At 38.3% G+C, this 26,872-nt stretch overlaps 1 protein-coding gene across 5 annotated transcripts in view; it reads right to left on the reverse strand.

Annotated features, from left to right (window-relative positions):
• The window catches only part of LOC126108969 (zinc finger protein 708-like), a 183,096-nt gene that overhangs the window by 35,846 nt on the left and 120,378 nt on the right, over positions 1 to 26,872 (reverse strand). For 3 of the 5 annotated variants that reach the window (XM_049914365.1, XM_049914364.1, XM_049914366.1), the window contains exon 6: positions 18,948 to 21,291. In XM_049914365.1, coding sequence (XP_049770322.1) covers positions 19,812 to 21,291 — 1,480 coding nt within the window. In that variant the 3' untranslated portion in view covers positions 18,948 to 19,811. Of the gene's footprint in view, positions 1 to 18,947; positions 21,292 to 26,872 lie in introns of those variants that run through there. The other 2 variants (XM_049914367.1, XM_049914368.1) reach the window with 1 other exon arrangement.

A 26,872-nucleotide genomic window follows, 5' to 3' on the forward strand; every position in this document is an offset into this window, starting at 1 on the left:
ACTATTCAACATCAGTATGAGTTTGCCACGTTACTAATTAAAGCTTTTGACGCTCCTTCAAGTGAGAAATGCACTGTGGGGAGACGTGAAACACTGATTAGTTTTGTGTTACCTTCAATAAAGATTTTACATCATGGGAAATGTACATTTTACTACTAAATTTACACTACTGCAAACAAGTTTTAATCAGTACTGGATCGTTGTGAAATCAGGATTATAGTTTTGAGGTAGAAGAATGTTTTACTTAACCAGTTCATTAGCAAAGTTGAAATGAAATAGATAATTGGAGTCGGTAAATAACAAAGTGTCTTTCTAGTACCTACTATTAATAGATTGTTTTTCTTTGGCCTAGTTTCTTATGGGAAACACATACACCAAATAGTTATATTTTCACTTGTCATCAGAAGTCATGTCAGCGCCATTTTCCTATCACAATTTACTGTCAGAATTCATTCTTGTCCACAATAGGCAATAAATTAATTAAATACATAAAGAGACAAGAGATAAGTGAATTAATTTATATAACAGTCAAGAACCAAATTTGTGACAGTTAGAGAACCTCTACAACATGTGTTTGGAGTTAACACTAAAGACAAATTCATACACTGAGTAACCTACAGAGATCATGTATTCAACACACCAGCCTAACATCTAAAAACTACAGTTATTTGGAATTACCCAAGACTCTCATAGTATGTACTTGTGTGAAGTGATAAACTATAAAACAATATTATCTGAAAATTATTTTAGCCTTTTGGAAACCTGAATAACTTAGACTACAACACTTTTTAGTATTCAGACCAACACATGCATAGAGTGCAGCATAGGTTACTGTTTGGCAACACCTTTGCAGGCTAGATGATATTTACTCTTTTTATATAAAGTAGTACACAACAAAAGTAAGTCCTGGTATTCGTAATTTGTAGTGGAAAGTATCATATCTTATGTGGATTAATCAGGTGCAACAAGCTACACAATTAGTGGCACATTTGATACAACATGTAGAGATGCTGGTGTTACTCCGTTGTAGAATGGCAGAACAGCTATTAACTGGAAAGTTGTGGGTTAAACCTTATGTTGCTATAGTGAACGAACATGCTGACAGCCCACTGCGCCCCACATGATATGCTTAGTATCCATACGGGGAGGGCATGGTCACTGGCTGCCTCAACCAGTTACAGAACTCTAGCCGGAAATAACGAGGCTATAGCAAGTTCTACCTACCGTTAAACGTGTGTGTCGTTCTAGACCACCATAACCCCATGCCAGTAATTGCCAATAAAACCGTTATCAGTGTCTGTTTCCATCACTATTCACCCAGTACTATGATGATACAAGAGGAGACTCATAAGAAGAGACTCACAAGAACTGGAAACTATGTTATGAGCGAAACTATCCTAGGAGGAAACCATGGATATATTACAGACTCCTGTAATTATAATACTGTATTTAGAACTAAAAACTGAAGTGCAATTTGCTCAAGCTGTGTCAGAAGGAGCAGACGCTCTGCAGGCCCAGCTTATTCATACACAAACGCACATGATCATCTGAAGAAATTGTCAACTCAATTACCTGGTTAGTGAAACAGACATGGTAACTAAAAAAAAATTATGGTTACGAATTTTGCTATATGCCATTCTAGGAAATGTATTATGCCTCTAAGTACTACACTTTCCTCGAATCTCCACCTAATTTACAAAATAATTCAGCCGTGAAATCCTGAACACCAAAGATAAGTCCACCGCCAGAAGATTCTGTTACATGTCAAACAATAGATCCAGCACAAAAAAGACACAGCTAGGTCCGGAAAAAGTAGGTATACAGAATTATAAAAAAGTTTGAGAAATGGAATTTTGAACGGGAAAGCACTTACCAAAGAGGTCAATTATACACTACTTTCTTATCACAAATGATTTCGCTTCATCACAAAATAATGGTACTTGAGAGGTACTAAAGACACAATGTGTCAAATGTATTTTCCCAGCAAGGATTTGCGATAGGTAACACTCAATTATGCCCAGTTATACAGGTTGCAAGAGACAAACTTTTCTGAAAAAGCAGTACCCCCTTCAGTGTCATATGGATGAATAATAATTGATTATGGTTCTGCAAAGATGGGTACGTACAATGACTATTGTAACTGCACAGTGACGTGCTAACTGCTCATGCCACTGTTCCAGTTACTCTGAAAGCATGTCACTCATATGTTCACTTCTGTTTCACTTTCAATATTTTTATGAGTCCCACGTTATTGTGCTTTGTGTTGTTTCCTGCATTTTGTTTACTGTATTTCATGTGTGATAGAAATGAGGTCATGACAGTCACTCTTCCTTAAGGACAGCCGAAACTAGTAAGCTAGTTTGTTGTACTGATACGTGGTTCATTCCATTCCATTAAGCATCAACTCAGTGTTTCATTAGAAATATTCTTATCAGTCAGTGTGCACCATTTCTTATACAATAATGGTTTTATTTCTTTCTTTTATCGGTAACCCAGTGATTATGATTTGATATCCTCTTGGGAAAAAGTACTTATTATGTGAACTACTGTGGCACATATTATGTCCGTCAAGTTTTGGTATTTTGAACAAGACTGCATGTACTCTGGCTGAGCAACGTAGCAACATTTCTGGACTGTGGTTACGCTTCTACTGCATCTACAGCTATTAAAATGTGTAGCTGTAATTAAAGCGAGTTGTTTCCACAAGACCTGGCAGTAATTACCTGTATTACAAATGGTTAATGTCCGGATTGACACAATTTTTATACTACGCCAGAGCTATGGGTAAATATACAAGTGGATCCATGGATGAACCTTTTTGCTCTTAGACCATTATAAGGTGCTGGCGCAAGATGATGAGAATTATGCTAGCCTCTTTTAACCTAGCTACCTGCTAACGAATGCGTATAGAGTCATTTGTCCTCATCCACAGTAAACTAGGAGGAACAGGGACAATTTCTCAATTAGATGGTTTCCTACAATACTGCTAAGCCACGGCACACAGTCATCCCATACTGCTGGAGAAATCCTGTAGTCACGCCTCATTGAAGTTACTTTTTTTAACCCTTCTGTGTTATTCCTTGCCCTATTACCACGTCACTGAATCTATGCTATTATTCTTCTGTTAAAGAGAGACCGATAAGCGCTTCATCTTGGCCCACACTAAGTTTCCCCATGATTTATTCGTATCATCATGGCTGGAATAACTTGAGAATGGGAATATCGTCGCTCCACTCTTGCATTTCGCTAATTACTTACAAATTCAGCACTCCGTAAGTGAACTATCTGAAACCTTGATCATTCATTCTTTTAAAGTATTCATGTGTTATGTTTCAACTGCAACATCTACAAAGATGATTCCAGGAAGTTTCGAACTGTTTCAAGTGTTCAATCTAATCTGAAAAATAACTGTATTTCTTCACACCCACTTATACTTAACATGAGGATGTAAGATCATTAAACAATGACATAGTGTGAAAAATATGATGAGCCTTGGTTGATAATATAGCCCTCATCTTTATCCCATATCATTAACCGTTGAACAGTTTGTGGATGAAAGGAACAAATGGAAATCGCTAGATAGGCAGTTAGTGTCTTTCAATATGTGTCGCACTTAAATACGACCATTATGGGGGATGCTGATTGGCCTTCTGGTCCCTCCAGGGGCATGCACCTAGTATGGTGTGATTAGCGATCGCCAGAGACACTGATCTCGTCATAGCACTTACATCTGATCTGTCTTCATAGTATGGTCCGTTATACCATCTTTCTACTTGCTGTCATACGAAAACATACATGCCTTACTTGCACACTGAGAACTACAGTGCCTCATTTAAGGTTGTAGTGGCTCCAGTCACACACATCATAAACACCTATGGAACAGAACATTCGCTCTTCAACACTTTACAGCGTGTTCCCTGAGTGGATATCTCTCTCTCTAATTCCACCACAACCGTGTTATTTTGACTCATAGTGTTTCATCTACCATTGACACAGCCTTGAACACTATGCGTACAGTGATCTGCCTGTAGGTATCTCTCTGTTTAACATCTCTTTATAATAATACAGATGCCTCCATCTGACGATTATGAACACTTGTCCTACACTACTCATCACCCGTCATTTGTTGTGCAAAAGGGAACCTCGGACATTATCTACATCCTGCATTGCATCGAATGTGGCCTTCAACAGGACAGAATCATATTTATCAAACAGTTCCTGGCTCATGTACCTGTCATTGCACCAATTTCAGCTTCATTCACTCCTTCAAGAAAAATATGAATAATCAAGTCTTCTTCCAATGTGGTCGCCACCAGTGTTATCAGATGCGCTTATACTCTTAAACACTCACCAACCCACAATTCTGTGCACTTGTCCCTCCAGTGATGAGTTTTACCCGGTACTTAGACACTGCTATTTTGATGGTGTGAATGAAAACTCATCTGATGACGACTATTGTCTTCATGGAAAGATTTAGCATGCTTCATGCAATCTGTCTGATTGCTCTGTGCTTCCCCATCTGTCACTAACTGAAAGAGCAGAATATCTAAATAGACAGACACTACTGATGTGGGTTAATTCTGATTTTCATTTCCACTGATATGTTCCACATTTTGTGCTCACATGTAGTATACCATAGATAGTTACACAGTTGGACGTATTCCAACGCCTTATACACCTATAAAATTAACACACTCATGCGAGCACTGCAATGCTGTGCAAAACTTTGAATGTTTCACCTATTTTAAGGCATTTATTTGCCTCACGTCTCTATGAGTATTACTGCTTGGTTTCACATTGCTTAAGCTTTGACCTACATTTATAGCAGAAGAATAAGTATCTATGGCTTTACAACACAAATCCTTTATGTCAGCAACTCACCCACGATTCCTACCACTTGTAGGCGTCATTACACCTTGACATACATACGAGATTACAAAAAAATGTTGGATTTACCAAGCAACAAGCTCCTGCCTTCCTTTTGCTTCCTTCTATGATAAAATGTAAGTTGCAGTAATTGTAGTGCATGACGTCACCTCCTTTCCTGTTCCTGTATTTCTATTTTTAACTTGATATTGTCATGTTCTGCAAATTGTTATTTTTATATAATTTAATTAGTGCTAACATGGACCAGTTAGCCAATGGCCTTGTCACAGTGGTAATCCCTGTTCCCGTCAGATTGCCGAAGTTGTGTTGTTGGGCTCAGCTAACTACTGGATGAGTGACCATCCAGTCTATCGAGCACTTTTCACAAGTGGGATGCACTCAGTCCTTGTGAGGCAAACTGAGGAGCTACTTGATTCAGAAGTGACAGGTCCAGTCACATAAACTGACATATGGCTGAGAGAATGGCGTCCTGACTGCATGCCCCACCATCTTCGCACTCTCTGACGCCTGTGGGCTGTGGATGACATGGCGGCCAGTCGGTATTGTCGGGCCTCCATGGCGTGTTTGGGCAGAATTTAGTTTTTTATGGATCAGTTAGGTCCCTAAGTAGTTACAAAACTACTGTCCTTTTCAGAAGATGACTATTGTGAACACCTGTTTCCAGTTCATCATGTAACAGGTTACCCTCTGTGGTACACAACATGCCAGTTTCCTTGGCAGGTTATGAGCTTGGGCAGTTGATCACGAGTCTTGCTAGCTCACCTCTTATCCTTATTGCACCTTCCTATATATATTAATACATTACATACATTTAACCAATACCCTCAACTTTAATTTCGTTAAAGACAAGCGAAGTTGGTTCTGCCATTTTCCTGACAGCTGAGCTCTCTATTTTTTGCCATAGTACAATGAGTACACCCACTACTGGGTGACCCTACTGGCTCCTATTGCAATATTCTTGTCCTAAACCTAACATCTCCACATTCATACTAGTTTACATCATGGACACTTTCAAAATGAGGTTTCATTTTCATTAGATTTTCGGAAAAGCGAGGGTAGAAACTCACATTGGGTTTCCCCATAACGTGTAGAATTAACACAACCACAGTAAATCGTTCACAGCAGTCGACTGTCGAGCTAATTTTGCCATATGTTTGGCCATTAGTTCTATTCTGCCAAATGACTATCACTACAAGCTTGACCAGTTTCACCATCAGCTATGAATTTCATTTTTTCAAAAACGTAATAAACTTATACAAATGTTAAAAATAACTATCATCTGGCAATATGCTACAAATATTGCTGAGCAATCGAACGTTGGTATCCTGTTGCAATTTCCTCTATGTGAGTGCTGACTCTTGCAACCTCCAAGCATAAATGATGAGGCAGTGTGTCTTACTTCCTCTGTATTTTTACGACGACTTAGTTCTCCTTCACTGCATTACAGACACTGTTCGTTTCCTGTGAACATCTAGTTGCAGTACCACTCTGTTGTGCTATGTGAGTTTCGTTTTATGTGTGTGCAGCTGTGTTGATGACAAATTTGATAGTCCTGATCAAGCTGATGCTGATAGCTGGAATAAAGTTCTCCACCAGGCTACATTCTTTGTTACTCAGAATCATGAAATCCTAGTATACCAGCATGTGCAGGTCTTACACATTGCAGACAACCTTCTGGCTGCCAATTTAAAATTCTGTAGTATAGCCCCTGAGATAGTACTGCAATATAATGAACTTAAAAACTCGATGCAGATTGACTTAACAGCTGTACACAGGGAATTGTGAAAACTGACAGCTACTATTACAGATCTTGTATATTACCCGCACAACACAGTTACTTGTGGACACCTTGCATGCAATCGTTCCTGTAGGATTACAACATAATTTCAGCCCTAACTACTGCCATCTAAAACCTTCTCGCCAACCTTAACTAATAATTCATTTCATATATCAGTACACATGCAAATGAACTACTCCATGTAGGAATCAACGCTGCTGTATTATTACACTGCTGCTAATGAACTGTCATGATCTACAGACGTGTTAAATGTGCAGATATCCCTGACTGTAACTTGTATCAATTGCAAGTATGAGTATTACCGCCTTCTCTTTCCCTGTTGCCTGGACAGCTGCTTAAGAATGTTATGCTTGGGGGAAATAAAACCACCGGACATCCTGTTTGTTAGCAAGGATCTTCAAACAGGCCCTGTCATGTAGCTCGGGTTTCAACTGTGCAGTCAGTCACACTAATTATTACACGCATCCTACTTTATTACTCTGCACTTGTTGCAACTTCTGAAATTGCATTCTTTTTACAATAACTAAAGCATTCCCTGCACTCGCACTGTTTTTGCAGTGCACAAATTCTTATTTATGCTCACTGAAAACAGATTACTGTATTTGGTATCACAGCCAACTGTAGCAGAAGCTCTCTGCTATGATTGTGCATTTACTCCTCAAACCTATGAAGTTTCTGTAATGGTGGACTTTTATTCAACGATTCTTATTAAGGTGCGATTCCAAACATGGCAACAGTGATCGACTTCGGGTGCAGAAGACCGATGGCAATGCTGTCGCCTGCAGTTGGTGCATTGCAGAACGCAGTTACAGAGAAGCTATGCAGTTGCCAGGTACTACTGCGCATTGCGAGAGGTCTGTTAACAGCACCGCTGTTATTGGAAAAGGAAGACGATGACATTTTATTGTTGCATTCCAGGAGAAGACGAAAGCTGGTAATGCCTTTATACAAAAGTAGAACTGCAGAAGGTAGTTACACAGCTCTGATAAAAAGACATTTGTTAGGTGATGAAAATATCTTCTGAAGCTACTGTCGTTTAAATGAAAGACAGTTTAATTTCATGCTGTTTTATTACAGATGACACAAAACCACAGCGCCTAAGAAATGCAATAAGTGCAGAAGAAAAATTATATTTGACGCTGAGATAAGTCCGCAAAATGTTATACATTATTAGATTGTGCTACAATTCCAAGACTTCATGAGAGAGTTGTGGAGGTTAAAGGGCTGCTGTTATCACTTGGCTGATGTGTGTTGCACTGTGCATCCATTATTTCATGATCAGAAACGATCGTACTATTTTTTTTTTTTTTTGCTTCTGCCTTATAAACTGGAGGTAAACTTACAACTGTGCTGACGTGATGGAAAAATCATCATCTTTGTGTTCCATAAACGTTTTTAGTAAATTTGCCTAATTTCGTCCCTTTCTTTCCACATTTTGAATACTGTATCACCATTACTATGAACTTTACTACATTTTCTTTTCTGTGCTGGCACATAACTTTCATCATTTGTTACCACAGATGTTTCACCACTATTTTCTATTGTATGTGTTTCTGCCTTATCTCCTTCCTGTGATGCCGAAAGGTCCAGTTGATGAGTTTGACATCCACTGTCTTCTCAGCTTTCTTGTATTGTTGTCTGTGAAGATGTGAATGTAATGTTTGTTCCTCCAGATCTGTGTTGTGGAATACTGTCAAGGAATGATAGCTGTTCGTGTCTTTGTTTTTGAATTTTTTGAGGCAGCAGAGCCCGTTCCTAAATAGCTTTTCTTCTTGAACCTCTGGTAACCATCCCTTAAAAATTTCCTCTTCTTCTTGCAGTCATCACGTTTTCGTTTGTTTCAGATTCTTGGCCATAGGCGAAAGTTACCGGTCTCTATCATTTGCCTATCATATATTACCATCTCAAGAGTTGTTAAAAATGTTTTGAAGATATTAAGAATAAGGCTGCTGCCCATGTTGATGCCACCTTCTACTGAATCAGATTTCAGACGTATTGAAGAAGAATTTTGGCTTTAATGGAAGATACCTAATTGTGTAGGTGCTATTGATGGAAAACATGTTCACATAAGGACACCAGAGAAAAGTAGATCTCTGTTTTTTAATTACAAAGATTTTTTCAATTGTTCTGTTGGCTATTGTGGACGCAAATAGTAAATTCATTAGTGTTGACGTCGGCACTTACGGAAAAAAGAGTCTGATAATGGTTTATATCAGAAATCAGCTATGGGCAAGCAAATAGCCACAAAGGAGTTTAATATACCTCCACCAAAATGTTTGCTAGGCACAACTGTGATACTACCAAATTTCCTGATAGGAGACTAAGCATTTGCTCTCAGTGATTGTATGATGAAACCGTATTCCAGAAGAGTTCCTACATCACATTGAGACAGCAAGATCTATAATTATAGATTATGCCGTGCTCATTGGGCTAATAAGCCCTATCGCTGTGGTGCCTGACGTGGCTGATGACCTCATTTTGTCAGCATGTTGTTTACACTATTTGCTACAAGATGCTTATCTTGAAGAAAATGGTATTCCATTTTATTGCCATAGTGTTAACAAAGCAACCAGCCAAAACAACATGCATAGCTTTTCTCGTTTTGAAGGATTTATAAACAGCAGTGGTTTTGAAATTAGAGACAAACTTAAAGATGTTTTCTCCAATGAATATGGTTCTGTGGTGTGACAAAAGGCAGCAGTTAACAATGGGTTGTGAATAACAATGGATTGTAAATAATGATTTATGCAAGATGAAATATATATATATTGTTGCCTTTTTAATATATTCATATAACTGTTAATGCACATATGGATTTATTTGTTAGTAAATAATTGGTTGAATATACGTTCTTGTTTTATTTAAATCTTGTGCTACAGCTTCTCAGACGTTACCTTTCACTAAAAGATTTCTCTATTCTTCGTGTTCTGTGTCACAAATTACAGAATATTTTGCCATACTGTTAATTAACTTTTCTTCATTGGAGTCCGAGAAACTCATTTTCACTGAATTGAGTATGTTCGGCCAGTAAAAGCAGTCTCCAGTTACTATGAGGCTTGGCGGCAGTGGCACTACTGGTTCCTGACCGGATGTGCGATGTGCCACCAAAGCAGGTACACGGTGGCAGACGACACTGCTGCCGTGTTATGCACGCCTCACATTGCAAATAATGGCAACCAATGGTGCTGCCTGCAGTCGGTTGGTGCAGTCTGCAGCTGTGTTCGGAATCACACCTTTATGATGTAGAACACACACAACTAGGTTATCTGGTCATTTAACTTGCACACATAACAGCTTTTAACCTTTTCTGCTATATTTGTCTGGATCACCTTTTGTGCTGGCACCAATTGACAGTTTTCCTACACAACCAAATAAATCAAAGACTCGTCTTCTGCAAACCACTGATGAATTACTACCTTGGGAACATGGTAAGTTACCCTTGAGCATGCCACCACACGTCACCAAGTGGAATATGTTGGAAGGAATGCCTGCATAGAATGGTTGTCCCCAGTGTCATCTCTCATCCAATAACTGTAGTTGTCAGAATGGTTATATGATCATATGTAATCGAGGATATTGTGAACTACTCATATCACCAAAACCAGCTAAGCTTGAACAGCAGATGTTGGGTAAATATCATACTTAAGCGCATTTTGGAACTTTTTCCTTTGTATAATTTTGTCCTTTTGCATATTTTGTAATATTAGAGAGCATTATATTCTACTTGGTTAAGGACCAAACCAATGACTTAGGATTAAACAGTATTAGTTTCACTGTGGAGGGTATGAATAAAAATTTAATAAAACAGTACTAGTATTACCATCATCTTAATGATATCAGTGTATTATGAATACATACTCAGTTTATAATTTATCTTTCATTAACTTTGACACTCTAAATTTATTACCACAAACTACAGAGTTTATAAGGAAAGTAATGAACATTAGCAATAGTACTGAGCGAAACCTCCTTTTGTATTGAAATACATCACTCTAAACTAATGCACCCCTTTGATGGAGTTTTACAATCTCTTATAATCTGCAAGGCTAGACCTACACAACTGGTAACCATCTTCGGTTGCCCCAATGCTGTCATTCCCAACTACAATACTCCATCATTCCACTAGGCATCACCATTTCACCAGTCCAGCCTCTTGTACAAAAAGGTGTGCATTATTCAGGAACACACATTTTCCATAACTTGCCAGCAGCCATAAAAAGCTTAACAACCAATGAAATTCAGTTTAAGAGAAGCCTAAAGGATTTATTGGTGGCCAATTCTTCTACTCCATTGATGAATTTCTTAGTAAAACCAACTGATTTGTATATAAGTACAACATAACTTCTGCACAATTTCAGTGCAGTAATGTGTTCATTGAAAATTGTGTGTGTGTGTGTGTGTGTGTGTGTGTGTGTGTGTGTGTGTGTGTGTGTGTGTGTGTGTGAGTGTGTGAGAGAGAGAGAGAGAGAGAGAGAGAGTATAATCTAACTTCTGCACCATTTCAGTGCAGTAATGTGTTCATTGTAAATAAGTATTACAATAGTTTTATTACCTTATAAATAAATAAAAAACTTTTTTATTTTAAATTCAGTGCATTAGTATTTGTAAAATGACTCTTACTGTTCATTAAAAAATAACAATCATTCTACTTGGGACCTGTGGAATGGTACATTAGCTTATTTGTTTTAGTTGTAAATATTTGTCATGTATTGTTGTTTTTCTGACATGTTCCACATCCTGGAGGACCTCCTCACTACGGATCAATTGGAATGAAAGTAAATCTAATCTAATCAGCCAAGTTGATACATCTTGGCATCCCTCATTCTGTTCCTGTTGGCTAAGTACACTGGGAGCAAACCTGTTGTCTCTGCACCACCTCACCACTCCACCACTCCACCATTTTAGTTGGCCACATATTTTTCTACAATAACCAAAATCAGCCAAGTAAGACTCTAAATTATTTTGCTATTATGTGTAACATCAAAATTCTTTCTAGCTTTGTATCCCTGTCCACTTATTTTATTACATTCAGAAATTTTTCTGTTACTGCCATTCGATCATAGCACCCCTTGGCAAGTGCCAGCTGTCCAAAGGAACATTTTCAATCATTCAACAAATACATTTTTTGAGATCAGTAACCTGCTGCTACAGAGCAGGAGTGAAGTGTGCATGGTGGATTGACACACTGGGAAAAAGATTTATTTTAATCATAATTCTAATTTTTCAAACTTTAGCTCTTTAGATGGATGAACTACATTTCACTGCAGAGCCTTGGCTAGGCAGGGGCTGGTTCTGTACCAGTAACCATTCTATATTGTCAGCAGTCCATGCCTTGTTCACGTGCATACCATTTTTACAGTGAGAATGTTGAAGGGGTGACACTTCAGAGAAGCAATGCTGGTTAGGAAAAGCTTCTAGAATAAACGCCAGCAATCAATCAGAGAGCTGTGACTGATCACATGGAGCCATAGAACAGATGTACCTTTCATTCTTCTCTTGGGCAGTATGACAGTATATTAGTGGGTTCCCGGGCGCCACTTGCATCCCTTGGAGGTAGATTTTGGAAATAAACACATCAGCTGTTTTTTAGCACACACCATCATTCTCTTTTGAACACTATGCTCCATTTTCTGCACTTCTGGATCCAGTTCTTGCACAATCTGTTGCTCAGTCATGATTAGCTTAGGTTATGATTTCATTATGTGCATTTACAGTCATTTATTTATGGGTATCTATTGTGTTTCTATAGATTTAATTCTTTGAGTGGTTTTCCACACAACCACGGAGTATGACATTTTGTACATATTGTGATACCTTGTTTGATGTTTTACTATAGATTATATGGTTTTTCTTGGACATTCATAATATACAATATAGTTGCAAAATTTAGTAGTATAAATTCATATGCAATTAAAGATGGGACCTGTCCTGAAGCCTGGTTGTGATTTACTTTCATTGGAAAATAAAATTTAATGCAAATGTACATGGAGGTTACCAACCACCAATAATCTACACAGCAGTGGTGGACATCCTATCAAGAGAAACAGGGATGAAAATGTGATCACACTGCTACAAAGTCTCATAGCTAAAGTGAACAATGCCAAAAGTTAATGACAACTACCTCAAGTTATTAAAAGTATGATGAGACATATTAAACCACTTTAATCAATAATAAATAGGTAGGAAATAAAAAATAAAAATAATTGTTTTGTAATTAAAAACAAGGCATAAGTACAGAACTCCAAAAATATTTTGTTTATTTGCAGAAATTAAGAAAAATATCCATTGCAAAAATATTTTTAACACAAGAAACAATCAAAAAGAATTTGATTTACCTATTTAGTACAATAAAATTACTCATTTATATTAAATTCATGCAATTAGTAGTCACATTTTGAGCTCTCCCAAGTGTTGTTTTTGCGTATGTTTACCGTGAATGACCAAAATTGGATAATGTCAACTTACACCATTGAATGTCAACAGATACCAAATACGTAAGTGAAAGATCGAATATTATATTACATTGTTGTACATTCGGACCCTCTCCAATGTGTGTTGACAATCACAGATATGCTCTTGTGGAGGTCCAAAACAGAAGAGTAAAAAAAAATGTGACCGACTCTCTCCCACCAAATCCTTTTTTCTGCTCGGTGTCAATCAGCTTTGTCAGTCTTATGCAAGCTTTGATAATGCGAGCAATGTTTTCTTTATTTTTTTTCCAATACCCTAATTTATACTAAATGGATACTGCACTAAATTGCTATCTTTTTCATGAAAAGTTAAATGCATTAATTGTGGGCGAACGAAAAGACAATTGTTTTTATATTTCTCAAGAAAAGTATTCTAAAATACTTTCTGAAGTGGTTACTGCTAAAATTAAATGCAAACCACCTTTGAATTACAGACGATTAAAATGTTTTGATGTGTTAAAAATTAATGATGAAGAGAAGTTAATTGAACCATTAAAACCAGAGGAAACGAACATACAGTATTGTTACCAATAAAGACTTGTACAGTATACTATATGAAACTGATATCAGAATAGGCCATGGAGGACAAACACTTATCCTTAAAGAGTTGCAACTTATATACAAAAAATTACATATGAAGTTGTAATGTTGTATTTAAATTTATGCAAACAATGTTAAATGAAACACAGTGGCCGGCCGCGGTGGCCGAGCAGTTCTAGGCACTTCAGTCTGGAATCGCACGACTGCTACGGTCGCAGATTCGAATCCTGCCTCGGGCATGGATGTGTGTGACGTCCTTAAGTTAGTTAGGTTTAAGTAGTTCTAAGTTCTAGGGGACTGATGACCTCAGATGTTAAGTCCCATAGTGCTCAGAGCCATTTGAACCATTTTTTTAAACACAGTGCACCTAAGAAAGAAATTGTTGTGAAGCCAATTGTTAGTTCTGAATTAAACTCAAGATGTCAAGTTGATCTGATAGATCTGCAGTCAAACAGAGATGGCGAATATTAGTTCATAATGGTGTATCAAGATCATTTAACTAAGTCTGTCCAGCTATGACCTTTGAAAACTAAAAGAGCTGAAGAAGTAGCGCATCATGTTCTTTCAATATTTTTAACATTTGGTGCACCAGCAACAGTGCAATCAGTTAATGGTAGAGAATTTAGTAATCAAGTCATATCCGAAATTTGCACTATGTGGAAAGATGTTAAAATAGTTCATGGAAACACTCATCACAGTGAAACGCAAGACTCAGTTGAAAGGGCCAATCAGGATATACAGACTATGCTAACTGCATGGATGAACAATAACAACACAAATAAATGGTCAGATGGTTTATCCTTTGTTCAATTTGTCAAGCACACTACATAACACGAAGTCCTTATGAAGCTATGTTTGGCATTAAAGCAAAAAGAGGCACAGCATCGTCTTTTTGCTTGACAAACAAATCGCAAGTATTGAAACTTAAGAACAACTCAAAGAAATTGTCAATATTTTTGAAACCGAAGAATAGCTTGAAGAAACTGTTAATGCTTATATATACTAAGTGGTGGTCGTACTGAAAACCATATCCCAAAGCAAAATATTGAAGAGGACCTACAACCTACAACACCTTCACATCAAATTCTGTCTGAAAAACACAAGTTGATTTCTACAAAGAGAGCGGCTGCGAATGAAAATCATCTACTGCAAGCAACAAAGATGTAACAAACCTCACAAAAACTACATCCTCCTGCTCAAATTGATGATAATCTACGAATACAAGTCCCTGATGTCGACCGTGGTTGTACAGATAGCCAAAATGTGTTAGCGGCTGTTGTTGGAATAGAAGACTCCGACTTCTATTATAAACTGGCAAATAAAAATGGTACACTCAAGCAGCTTTACACACATAATCAGTTCGTAATTTGTAAAGAAAAGTTACCTTCCATAGATGAGATTTCTTTTCAAGAAATGTCGCTGAGAGAAGCAGCTGCAGCTAATTCGAAAAGTGGGGACAAGGCTATACAAGCTGGCATTGCAAAAGGAAGTGTTCCACAAATAAGTGCAGTAGTAAAAGCAAGGGACTCTTGTGCAATTCAAAGTGTCATAATGGTTTAAGATGTTGCAATAAATAAGATTTGAATCACATAAGTAAGTAATTTTTTACAACTATTATTTTCTTTTCTCATGTAGAATGTACTGTGTACTTTAAATTCTTGGTCATGACTTCCAGAAAGAGAGGCGAAAATGTTATGTCACCCTTGTGACGTTTTATAGCGATTGAATTACGGAAAAGAAAATATAAATCTTCGTGTTCAACATTCACCATTAGTGCATGGTACTGTCAACATTTACTGGTGTAAGTCAGAAATAAGGGTGTTTAGCAAATACTTTGGACATACACTAAGTGACTATGTGAATGTTGACATTCACCAGTGAAAGTCGACATTCTCCAGATTTTGGTGTTTCACTGGAACATTAAATGTTTGCTTACCAATTTAATTTTGTGCATGCTTACACAGTCTTAAACAGTGAACATGTAATTAAGAGCTTTGGTGCATGATGTTTATCTACATTATTTCTGAATCTGTTCAGAGCTTTGTGAAACACAAAAAGAATTTCACAAAAAAAATAGCTATTGTGCATTGGTGTAAAGGGCAACCAAGCATTATGAATTTCACAGACTACACATATTACTGACTCACTTATATGAAAATGCACTGATGGGCAAAGACGTTATGCACAGTGTCCACCAGAAGACTTAATGCCATATGTTGCAAGCACATGAGAGAGCAAGGAAAGTATAAGAATATAAGCAGAGCACAAATCAATGAGGAATTATTCTACCAATGACATGGGTTGCAAAAATGTAAATCCAATGACATATGTAACTTTAACAAAGGGCAATTTGTTCTGGCCTAGCAGCTGGGAATGAGCATCTCAAAAATTGGTGAAGCTGGTTGTATGTATGTGACTGTTGTGAACATCTTAGAAAGTGGCTGAAGGGTGCAAAATCCACAACCCAATGAAATGGTGTAGTTCATCTACACCTCATTACGAAATGTGGAGATCAGTTTTGCATGCTATGTGACTTATCTAATGACAGAAAACAATGCTGGTGCAGGCACACATGATTTGGAAAAGAACCATTCAGTGCACATTGTTGAACATGAGGCACCACGCCAAATGACCACTGCATGTCCCCATAATGATCCATCATAATTTACAATTGCAATTGCACTGAGCAAGAGGTCAGTGAGACTGGAATGTAGGTCAGTGTAAATGTCACCTGGAAGGATTAGTGAGATTTTCTGTTATAACAGGTCAGCAGTTGTGCCCCGATACGCCATACCCTAGGTGAATGTTAGCAGATGGAAGGACCATTATCCTATGCGGGCATTCACCTGGGCTCCCTTGGGACACATGGTAGTTATCAAATGTGTCACGACAGCTGCACACTACTTGACCATTATTGCCACTGCTTAACTTCCTTCATGCTTGATGTGCTCTTCCATGGTGAAAGCATCTTCCAGCAGGATAACTGTCGATGTAGCATGACCAAAACTACTCCACACTGTTCTGGGGAGCATGGTAATTACCACCGATGTCTGAGGCACACAATTTACCTGATGTAAACAGATAGAATATACCTAGAATGCTATAAAACAGAAGGTCTGTACCCACAAAAAACGGACAGAAATGTTCAGGAACTGGCTGATTGACTGAGTGATGTGTTGGTTGGTTGATTTGTGGGAGGAGAGCAAACAGCAAGGCCATTAGTCTTATCAGATTAGGGAAGGATAGGGAAAGAAGTTCGTCATGGCACTTGAAAGGGACCATCCTGGCATTTGACTAAAGCGATTTACGGTAATCATGAACACCAAAATGAGGATGGCCGGATGCAGGTTTGAACAGTTGTCCTCCTGAAAGTGAGTCCACTGTGGTAACCACTGTGCCAGCTCACTCTGTACAGTAATTGAGTCACCTATGTAATGCCATATGGTGCAACATACTTTCAAAAAGCTATCAACAAATTGTCAAGTATACACCATGAAAAATTGTTGATGTATAGTGCTCCAAAGGTGGATCAACATGTTCTTTAGCAGATGATCATAATATTATGACAACACGTGCCATACTGTGACGTCTTTTGTCTTTTTTTTTTGTTGGTAGGTGGGGTCGTTTCAGACACATAAAGGTCATTTTTTTATGCGCAATTTCACCTCTTCTTATAGAATCGGCTACCTTACTCATTAATTTACTACATATTATTTCCAATAACACTTAACAGGTATCGCTGTTATATTTTCATTGTATTCAAAAGCATGCTATTATTATTATTATTATGACCGACCACATTGTAACAAATCGTGTGGCGTGCATTTTTAACGATAGCTTTACACTCACCCAGCCTTTATTCATGCAATATTATATATAAATATACAGACAGGACTGATAGATTGATCTCTCTACCGTAACCAATAGAGGCAAATACGCTATTCAAGTTCCGTTACATTTATCTTGACTTTTATTGTTACAGTGCCATTGACACGTAAACACCATTTGACGGTTTCACAATACAACATTAATACGAATGCTAAGACTAGTATCATCAAATCAAGCAAATGTGAATGCTGTATTCTTCCGAAGAACAAGTCGATATGCTTCTAAATTATGTAGAACGGCAATGAAATTCAGTGAGAGCTAGAGAATTTTATGCTAAAACATATCCTGAACATACTCTCCCTACATGGCATACATTTAAATATGTGTATAATAAGTCAGAACAACTGGGTCTTTAATTTATCGGATACATATCCAGCAAAGGAAAGATACTAATAAGGAAACAGAAATTGGTACTCTAGCAACTGTGGTTCAAGATCCTTGTGTTAGTTCTCGTCAAATTGCAAAAGAATCTGGCAAGAGCCAGAGTAGTGCTGTTCATATTCTGAATCACCATAAATATCATCCTTACTGTATCAGTCTCCACCAAGATTGAATTAGGACAGACTGTATGTGTCACATTGAATTCTGCCAATGGGCTCAACTTCAGATTCAGAGAGACGAAACCTGTATTTGATTTTATTTACTGACGAGGCTATATTCACGAACTATGGAAATGTTAATTTGCATAACATGCATTACTGAGCAACTGAAAATACATGTTAGCTGCAGCAAGTTGCACACCAAAAACCATGGTTGGTGAATGGGTGGTGTGGGATTCTGGAGGACAGAATTATAGTTCCCTATCTCACCAAAAGAAATCTTAATATTAAGAAGTATACCACATTCCTGCAAGAAATGTTAGTTCAGTTACTGGAAGAAATACCTTTAGAAACAAGGAGCAGAATGTGGTATCAGCATGATGGGTGTCCAGAACATTTTTGCTGATGGCTAGAAATGAGTTGCAGAGGCAATTCCAAATCATTGGTCTGGACATGGTGGAGATGTGTCGTAGCTGGCTCATTCACCAGACTTGACGGCTGTGGAATTTTTCTTGTCGGGATTCGTAAAAGACACTATGTAAAGACATTCCAATTAGACCTGAAGATAAGTGCAAGCGAATTGTCAGAAGAGCACATGCTTATATAAGTGCTGATGTAATAAGGAATACCACCCAATCCATGATAAGAAGAGTGCAGCACTGCACTGATACCAATGGTCATCACTTCTAACACCTTCTGTGAATGGATGTTCATGACACCTTTGTGACCTTCAAAGACCTTACTGTTGCACATCGCTGGATTCATCTTGATAGCCTCTAGCAGAAAATAAGTACCAAACTACAGCACCCCATTTAAAAAAAAAAAAAAACATAATTGACATTCATATTTCTGAAGGGACCCCATCTAGGGACAAAAGCCCTATGTCATATTATGGCCTCTGCTGTCCCTTGCAACATCTGTCCCATAAAATTTTCAGCTACCATCATACTTCCACAGTTATTCTAGGTGGCAATAGTTAGAATCACTCTGTATTTTTGCTGTCACTGTGCCTATAATGCAGAGCTGAATGTAGCACATGACTATCTTCTATATAATAACTGGCAAACCATCACATTTCCTTGGCCCTGTACTGAATACAGCATGATATTTATGATTAGTGACATATGTAAGGGATTTGACACAATTCGCAACCTCCATGTACAGTTAAATAGGAAAAATAGCTGCATTAATGACAAACACATTTGACTCACTTTTTTTGTAGGAGTCACCTCAAACTGCATACAAGGAGTTATATATTGTAACATTATTTATGACCACTGTGTGGTACACATTATTACCCAGTTTTTCACAATTCTGCATATTTTAATGTTAATTCAAAGGTATCACAAATTTATTGTCTCCCTGCAACATCCATATTTTGTGGGAATTGAGGGCACCTATGGTAGACACCTATTTGCTTGAAGTAACACTTATTTGTGCCCTCTTTCTTATATGAAGTAATGCAAGTGCTTTGAGAATACCCAACACAGCAAAATATTTGCTACAGCAATCATATCTGTGAGGTCAGTTTTCAGTGTAACAACACATCACTTGAGATAAGCCAGCTGTGTAAGAGATTTGCATCAAATATTACAATTTTGTGGAGTTTTCCTAGAGTGTACCAATGCATAACTCTTCAGACTACCCAACTCAGTGTTAAGTTTTGACACAGATTTCACACTTGTGAGTTTACGTTCCAGTGTGTGTTAATACATGTAACTTGAGATCACCTGATCCATCAAAAGATTTGCCACAAATATCACATTTGTGAGGTGTTTTTCCGATGTGTGTGAATACATGTTGCTTAAGATTACCTGACCTAGCAAAAGATTTGCCACAAATATCACACTTGTGGGGTGTCTTTCCGGTGTGTATGAATTCATGTTGCTTGAGATTACCTGACCTAGCGAAAGATTTGCCACAAATATCACATTTGTGAGGTCTTTTTCCATTTTGTGTGGATGCATGTTTCTGGAGATCACCCGACCTAACAAAAGACTTGCCACAATCATCACATTTGTGAGGTCTTTTTCCGGTGTGTATGAATATGTGTTTCTTGAGGTCACCTGACATAGCAAAAGATTTGCCACAAGTATCACATCTGTGAGGTCTTTTTCCATTGTGTACGAATGAGTGTTTCTTGAGATTACCTGAGAGAGCAAAAGACTTGCCACAAATATCACATTTGTGAGGTCTTTCTCCGGTGTGTGTGAATGTGTGTTTCTTGAGATCACCCGACATAAAAAAAGATTTGCCACAAACATCACATTTGTGATATCTTTTTCCGATGTGTATGAATAAATGTTTCTTGAGATCAGCTGACATAGCAAAAGATTTGCCACAAGTATCACATTTGTGAGGTTTCTTTCCAGTGTGGATTAATGCGTGTTTCTTGAGAGTATCCAACGCAACGAAAGATTTGTCACAAATACCACATTTGTGAGGTTTCTTTCCAGTGTGAAGTAATTCGTGTGTCTTAAGATTACGTGACCTAGCAAAAGATTTGCCACAAATATCACATTTGTGGGTTCTGTTTGCACTAACCACAGCTGCTTGGGCACTGACATCAATAGCCGTAGCTGAAGTTCCATATTCACTTGTTTTCTCTGCATCGTTTGTCATGTGTGTGTTACATATGTAATTAGACGAGTTGTTTGAAGCTTTCCAAGTTTCCCTATATGAAGACTGTTCATTTTGTTCTGTGACAGAAACCTCTGGTTCACTGTCCAAGGAGGTACTGCTTTGGGGCTCATCACTACAGCCATATTTCTCATGATTGCCGGCAGTTAAGATTTTATAATTGTCACTCATTCTCCAATGTTGATTCAAGCTGACATTGCTGTGAAATACCTCACCACACCACTTACAAACATACAAAGGTGGCTGCGTGCCATCAATGTGCATAAACACGTGCATTATCAGCCTGTATTTTGAAGTAAAGCTCTGTAGGCAGAAATTACAACTATACACATGAAATTCCTTTTCCCTCATACCACAATCATATCTGGTGACAAATGAGCTATCCTCATTCACAGTTAATTCTTCTGTATGAGTATCAAACTCATGTGTTGACTTCTCTCTGCCTACCTCCGATTCATCCTTGACCAGTCCATGGTGATAAGTTTCTTCACATGAAATGCCGCAGCTCCCACTAGCACTTTGAATCAGTCTGAAAATTGATGAGAAGAATGTTAAATACTCATAAATACGACACATAGAAACCATATTTCATTTTCCAGAAATTAACGACTGTAGGCCACAAGTCATACAAGTGTGCATAAGAAATGAAATATTCAGTAAATGTTAGTGATTTAAAATTACATGCTACGAGAAGCAAAGAACTGAAGAGGTAACAGTTTAAAACGAAACTAACGAAGAGGAAATTCAATAATGATTAAACACATTAACTGCTGTTTTGATTTGGGATTTCTAGATAATAATCACAATCATTCACTTTCAAGTGTTTCAATCTTTTTAAAATATGATGCTACAATTTAATATTCTACACCATTTTATTAAATATACCAAAAAAGTATCAGTTATGTTCTTCATTTAAAAATGTCAAGTTCAAGGTATTTCAGATCTAATTAAGAGATATAATGATTATACATAATATTATATAATTTTTTTGGTGTTGTTCTTCTATCATAATAGCTATGTAAGTGCCTTTTGTTTTGTACACACTTTCATCTTTGGAAAGAAATTGGAATGACCATCAATGATTTATTTCACCAAGTAAATCAGAATTTTTTGCTGTTTGATTCCTAGTGAGTAGAGAACTTGTGCAAATTCCAGTACTTTTATTGGGAATCTAGTATGGTTGTCAATCAGGTGGATAATGATTGTTCATACACAAGAATCAGTGTCAGACAAAAACAGCAAAATAACCAATTTGCACACTGAGGAATGAGTGTGAATGACACACACATGGCTTCAACCTAACACTGTGTTTTTGGCACTGCAACTTATGTGAAACATTGCACAAACAGAAGTACTGTCTGAAAGGACATTTTTAGATAGTCCACAACACCACTGACTGAATCAGACATGTGTATCAATAGCCACAGTGACACCCATCAGAAACAATGCAAGCTGGGATACTGTACTGTGTGACAAGGATGTCAGCTGGTGCATGAGTGCATGGTATCTGAGTCCTATCAATCCAGCTGCAGTCACATACTTTTCCCCAGAATGGAAAGGTGATGCCATCCAGGTACCCAGTATGTCCCTCACATTGGGCCTGAAAGATTGCAAACACAGGACGGCCTGGATGCTTCAGCATTTTCCTTCTATTCTGATTGTAACTTCTGATTCTCTTTGAACTGTGTTGTATATAGTTTTGTTTGGCATAGTATCCAGGCAGTTTCGAGTGTTTGTTGACTATACATGGAATACAATTTTGAAACATAACCGGTATAATGGTGTTGTCAGTTTCTAGAAGTTAAGAGCTGAACAACTAAATATTCTCTCAACTGTTTTTTTAACTCAACTAGTTTCAACATGTGTTTTCATTTGCATGGAAGTGAAGTAATTGAATATTAATAACGAAGAAGGAAATAAAAAAAATATGCTTGTAATGTTCCAAATAAATACTTCCCTATGTTTCTCAAAATACTAGAAGAAAAACTTTTTATTATTATTTTTATGCTATGCCAGTATTTCATAAACAACCAAGAACAAGAAACAGAATTTCTGGAAAACTTCAAGGACAAATCAATTTTCGTGTTAATTACCACTGGTCTCTATGTAGGTATCATATAATTACTTGGTCCTGGTATCTGTCATACACTTAATCTTTACTCCACAGTTCAGCAGTTTTCTTGGCAGGTAGATCTACAAACTATTCACACAGTGTTGACAGAAGTGCACAAGCATTTTATCAACATACACAGTACAGCCTGGAGAGTAACACTGCCGACAGTTTTCAATACAGTTGTCGAATAGTTCGACACTATGGCAGTTGCCTCAACTTTATTGCTTTCTTTCTTCTCTCGATTCTGAAATCACAGATTTGTCATCATGATCATAAGCCGTTCCTTATATCACTGTGAAAAATGTTGCATCACATTCTACCTACTACTAGAGCATTATCAGCGTATTTGATGGCAGATTTGGAGACTGCTGTAAATAAAAGCTAGCCTATAAAGGCCTTCATCTCACAAACATCAATATGATGCATGAAAGGTAAGTTTTTTGTACATTTTTTATTATTAAAATTTTGTTTGATGACTATTGAATCTCATCTACAATACTGAGTGAAAAGTACACCCAATTATTTGTTCAGTGTTTGGATTCCTATGCCACACAATAAGTCACATCCCAGCATTCTGCTAACCTATTTTATATTGTCTTGCAGCAACGTTGGTTAGTGGCTGTGCATCTCTCCATTTGAAAAATTTACCCACACTATAAAAGCATGAATCATGGTGATATGACTACTTTCTCCATTCCTCTGGTGTCACCATTGTCATCATCATCCATTTTGTGTTCTGAATTTGTATCACCACCAATTTCTATCAAGTAATCTTGACGAATATCAAGAACTGCATTAATCATTTACCAAAAATATATGCTGAAGTATGATTTGCTTACTCTCAGAACTCACGGAGAATAATAAGTCTGTTCAGGCTGTTTTTAATTGTGATATGGACACAGCACATGCTCCACAATGTGAAATTAATTGCAAGACACTGACAGAAGTCACGATAATTGTTACACTGTAATAATACAATAACCATGAACTGTTTATAAAAACGCCAGCTGAATAATAATCATAAATTTCGTATAGTACATCTGTGAGACAGCACAGACTTTATTCTGAATTTACTGAACGTCAAAATGTGCAAACAGCATCCTGCTTAAATGGCAACTGGTCATTACAAGACACACCAAGTGGCTAGAATTACACTGATGTTCCAAGTGCGCAATGTGGGCTGCATACATCGTAGGATGCTGAAACATCGTAGGATGTTCATTAATTGGTGTCTTCATGGAGAATGCTCAAAAGTAATAGTTCCATTTTGTGCCACCAGGTGAAAATATGGCAATGTCAGCAGTAAGTATGAGAGGTCAATACAGAAAAAAGAAGAGGAACATCAGACAAATGATAATGGTGGTTCTAATATGTTTATTAGGATCTGATCAAAAGTTACAATGTGGTCAAAATGGTCTCCTGACTCAGCAACATGTTGCATCTGTAACATGACATGGTCAACAGTTGCTGGCAGCATATACAGGGTGGAGAAAAATTGTGTCACGAAATTTTAACTCTGGATACCTGATGCCAGTAGGAACCAAAATTACTAATCTTGTGTAGGTCAACCGTTTTTATGCAAGTAAACTTGGCGCAACATGCTCAGATTGACTGTGGGATTGACCTGTTGCCTGATGTTCTGGACAATGCATGACCACAAATGCTTTGGCTGCCAGAGATAATGAGGTATCCAAAGTGACCTGAATGCTTGGTGGTAGCATGCCAGCCTTCCATTCTGGGGGCGAACCTGCCAGGGTCCCGACATCAATTGTAGTTTCATGATAAGACATTCTGGGAACAAACCCATTAATAGCTGTTAGTTCATGTACAGGAAGCATTTTACAAATTGTGTCAGCCCTGAAAAGGGACTTTTTTGTAGCTAGGACACTTAAAGCGACCCTCTGATGCGACAAGCTTGATAATGTCTAACGCTGTTTTGTCGAACTCTTTCAAATATTTCTGGCATTGCCTTTATGTGGTTGGCGGCATGTTGAATGCAACATATCTTCGTTTCTAGGTGGTTCACATCCGGTTGGATGAACTAGAACCTTGAAAAATCCCCACAGGAAAAAGACAAGTGGTGTGGTGTCTGGTGATCACAGGGCCATGTCTCATGAGCACCTCTGCCAGATATTTAAATATCTGTGCACAGCACGACCTCTGTGTGGGTTCCCTATCATGCTGCAACCACATGCAGAGCCGTATGTCCATGGGAACATCTTCCAGCAGGCCAGGTAGAGTTTCTTGCAGTAAGTGATGGTAATTTGCTACATTAAGTCAAGAAGGTAGATGGACTGGCTGAATCAGATGGTCACCCACAATGCCTGTCCAAATGTTCAGCAAAAATCGTTCCTGATGTCCGTGAACATATGTGATGTAGGATTTCCCTCTCGCCTGGTAATGAACATTTCGCATGTTTTAAAGGCCATCCTGATGGAAGGTGCACTCAACAGTAAAGAACACACAGGATTTAGGTCTAGGACAAGGTGGAAACTAAATGGATGCTGGCCATCATCCCTCAATACCTCCCGGACTAACCAATTAGTTATCTCCATGTCGTATCAAACTGCTTGAGTACTTTTTGTAGGTGCTTCCTCTAAATGCTCGAGAACAGATTCTCCCAATGCTCCATCCAGTCGTGTTCGACGCCTTCCAGCATCACCAAGATGCTAATGAGCCTGTTTGACCAAGTTGCCAGTGAATTGTCGTAAATGTTTGCAAGTATGAGTAGCGTCTTGGTTGGTACCGTTCCTCATAGAACCATCAAGCTTCATGCTCATTACCATCCGATAGATCATAAACAAAAACCGCATCCCACTGTTCTTCAAACGAATACTGCGCCACCATGATTACTGTATGACTAAATCGCAAGTTACGTGTGCACTCCGAAGAGAAACTTACATGTGAATGCCTCTGATGTGAGGCGAAGACAAACAGTAAGACGTATTCAATACATTTGCGTATCATGTTTGGGAGTGACGGAACGAGGGACGTTTGTATGTTTTTTTTGTTTTGTTTTGATTTTTTGGGCGCAAAACTGCTATGGTCATTAGCGTCCGGTCTGTGACTTGTGAAAAGGTAAAAAACGAAAATGGAAACCAGCAGCAATGGGAACGAAACTCAAAAAATTGGAGAAACTAAAAGCAGATGGAAAGCTTAAAAAACCACTACAGAAAGGGGATGGGTGTCCCCAAACAGAGCTTCAAATGACTGACATCTCACTGGCACTAATAAACTCGAGAACGCGATTGGCTGAGAGCATGTCATCTGCTAAAATGGACGATATTTCAGGCGACAGCTGTAGACGGGCGAGTAACGGAGTAAAATAGGGGCACTCAAGTAAAAGGTGTCTTACCGTCCACAGTTGAGAGCAGTGGGGACAAAGTGGGGGAGGATCGCCGCTTAAAAGATGTCGATGGCTAAAAAGACAGTGCCCTATCCGGAGTGTAGTTAAAATTACCTCCTTCCGACGACGCGTTCGGAAGGAAGAGGTCCAAGCACAGGGAAGAGCTTTCACGTCCCACAATTTATTATGGGGAAGTGTCGACCAATGTGCATGCCATAAAAGAACAACACAACAACATAAAACACTTCGTAGATCGGCGAAGGGAATCGTGCGAATAACTGGCCAAAGAAGAGAGACTGCAGCCTTGGCCGCTATATCGGACACCTCATTTCCACAGATACCAACGTGTCCTGGGATCCAGAGACGCCCCCCAAGTGGAGCAAGTGGAGGCAGTCCTGAATCCGATGGACCAGGGGGTGGACAGGGTAGAGAGCTTGGAGACTGAGGAGACAGCTGAGAGAATCTGAACAGATAACATACTGTATCCGCTGATGGCGACGGATGTATTGGACAGCCTGGAGAACAGCGTAAAGCTCCGCAATATAAACCGAACACTGGTCGGGAAGCCGAAATCGATTTGGGGTGTCGCCAACAATATAGGCACTCCCTACACCAAACGATGTTTCTGAGCCGTCAGTGTAAATAAATGTG

Source organism: Schistocerca cancellata, chromosome 11 (genome assembly GCF_023864275.1).
Source record: "Schistocerca cancellata isolate TAMUIC-IGC-003103 chromosome 11, iqSchCanc2.1, whole genome shotgun sequence".
Lineage (NCBI taxonomy): Eukaryota > Metazoa > Arthropoda > Insecta > Orthoptera > Acrididae > Schistocerca > Schistocerca cancellata.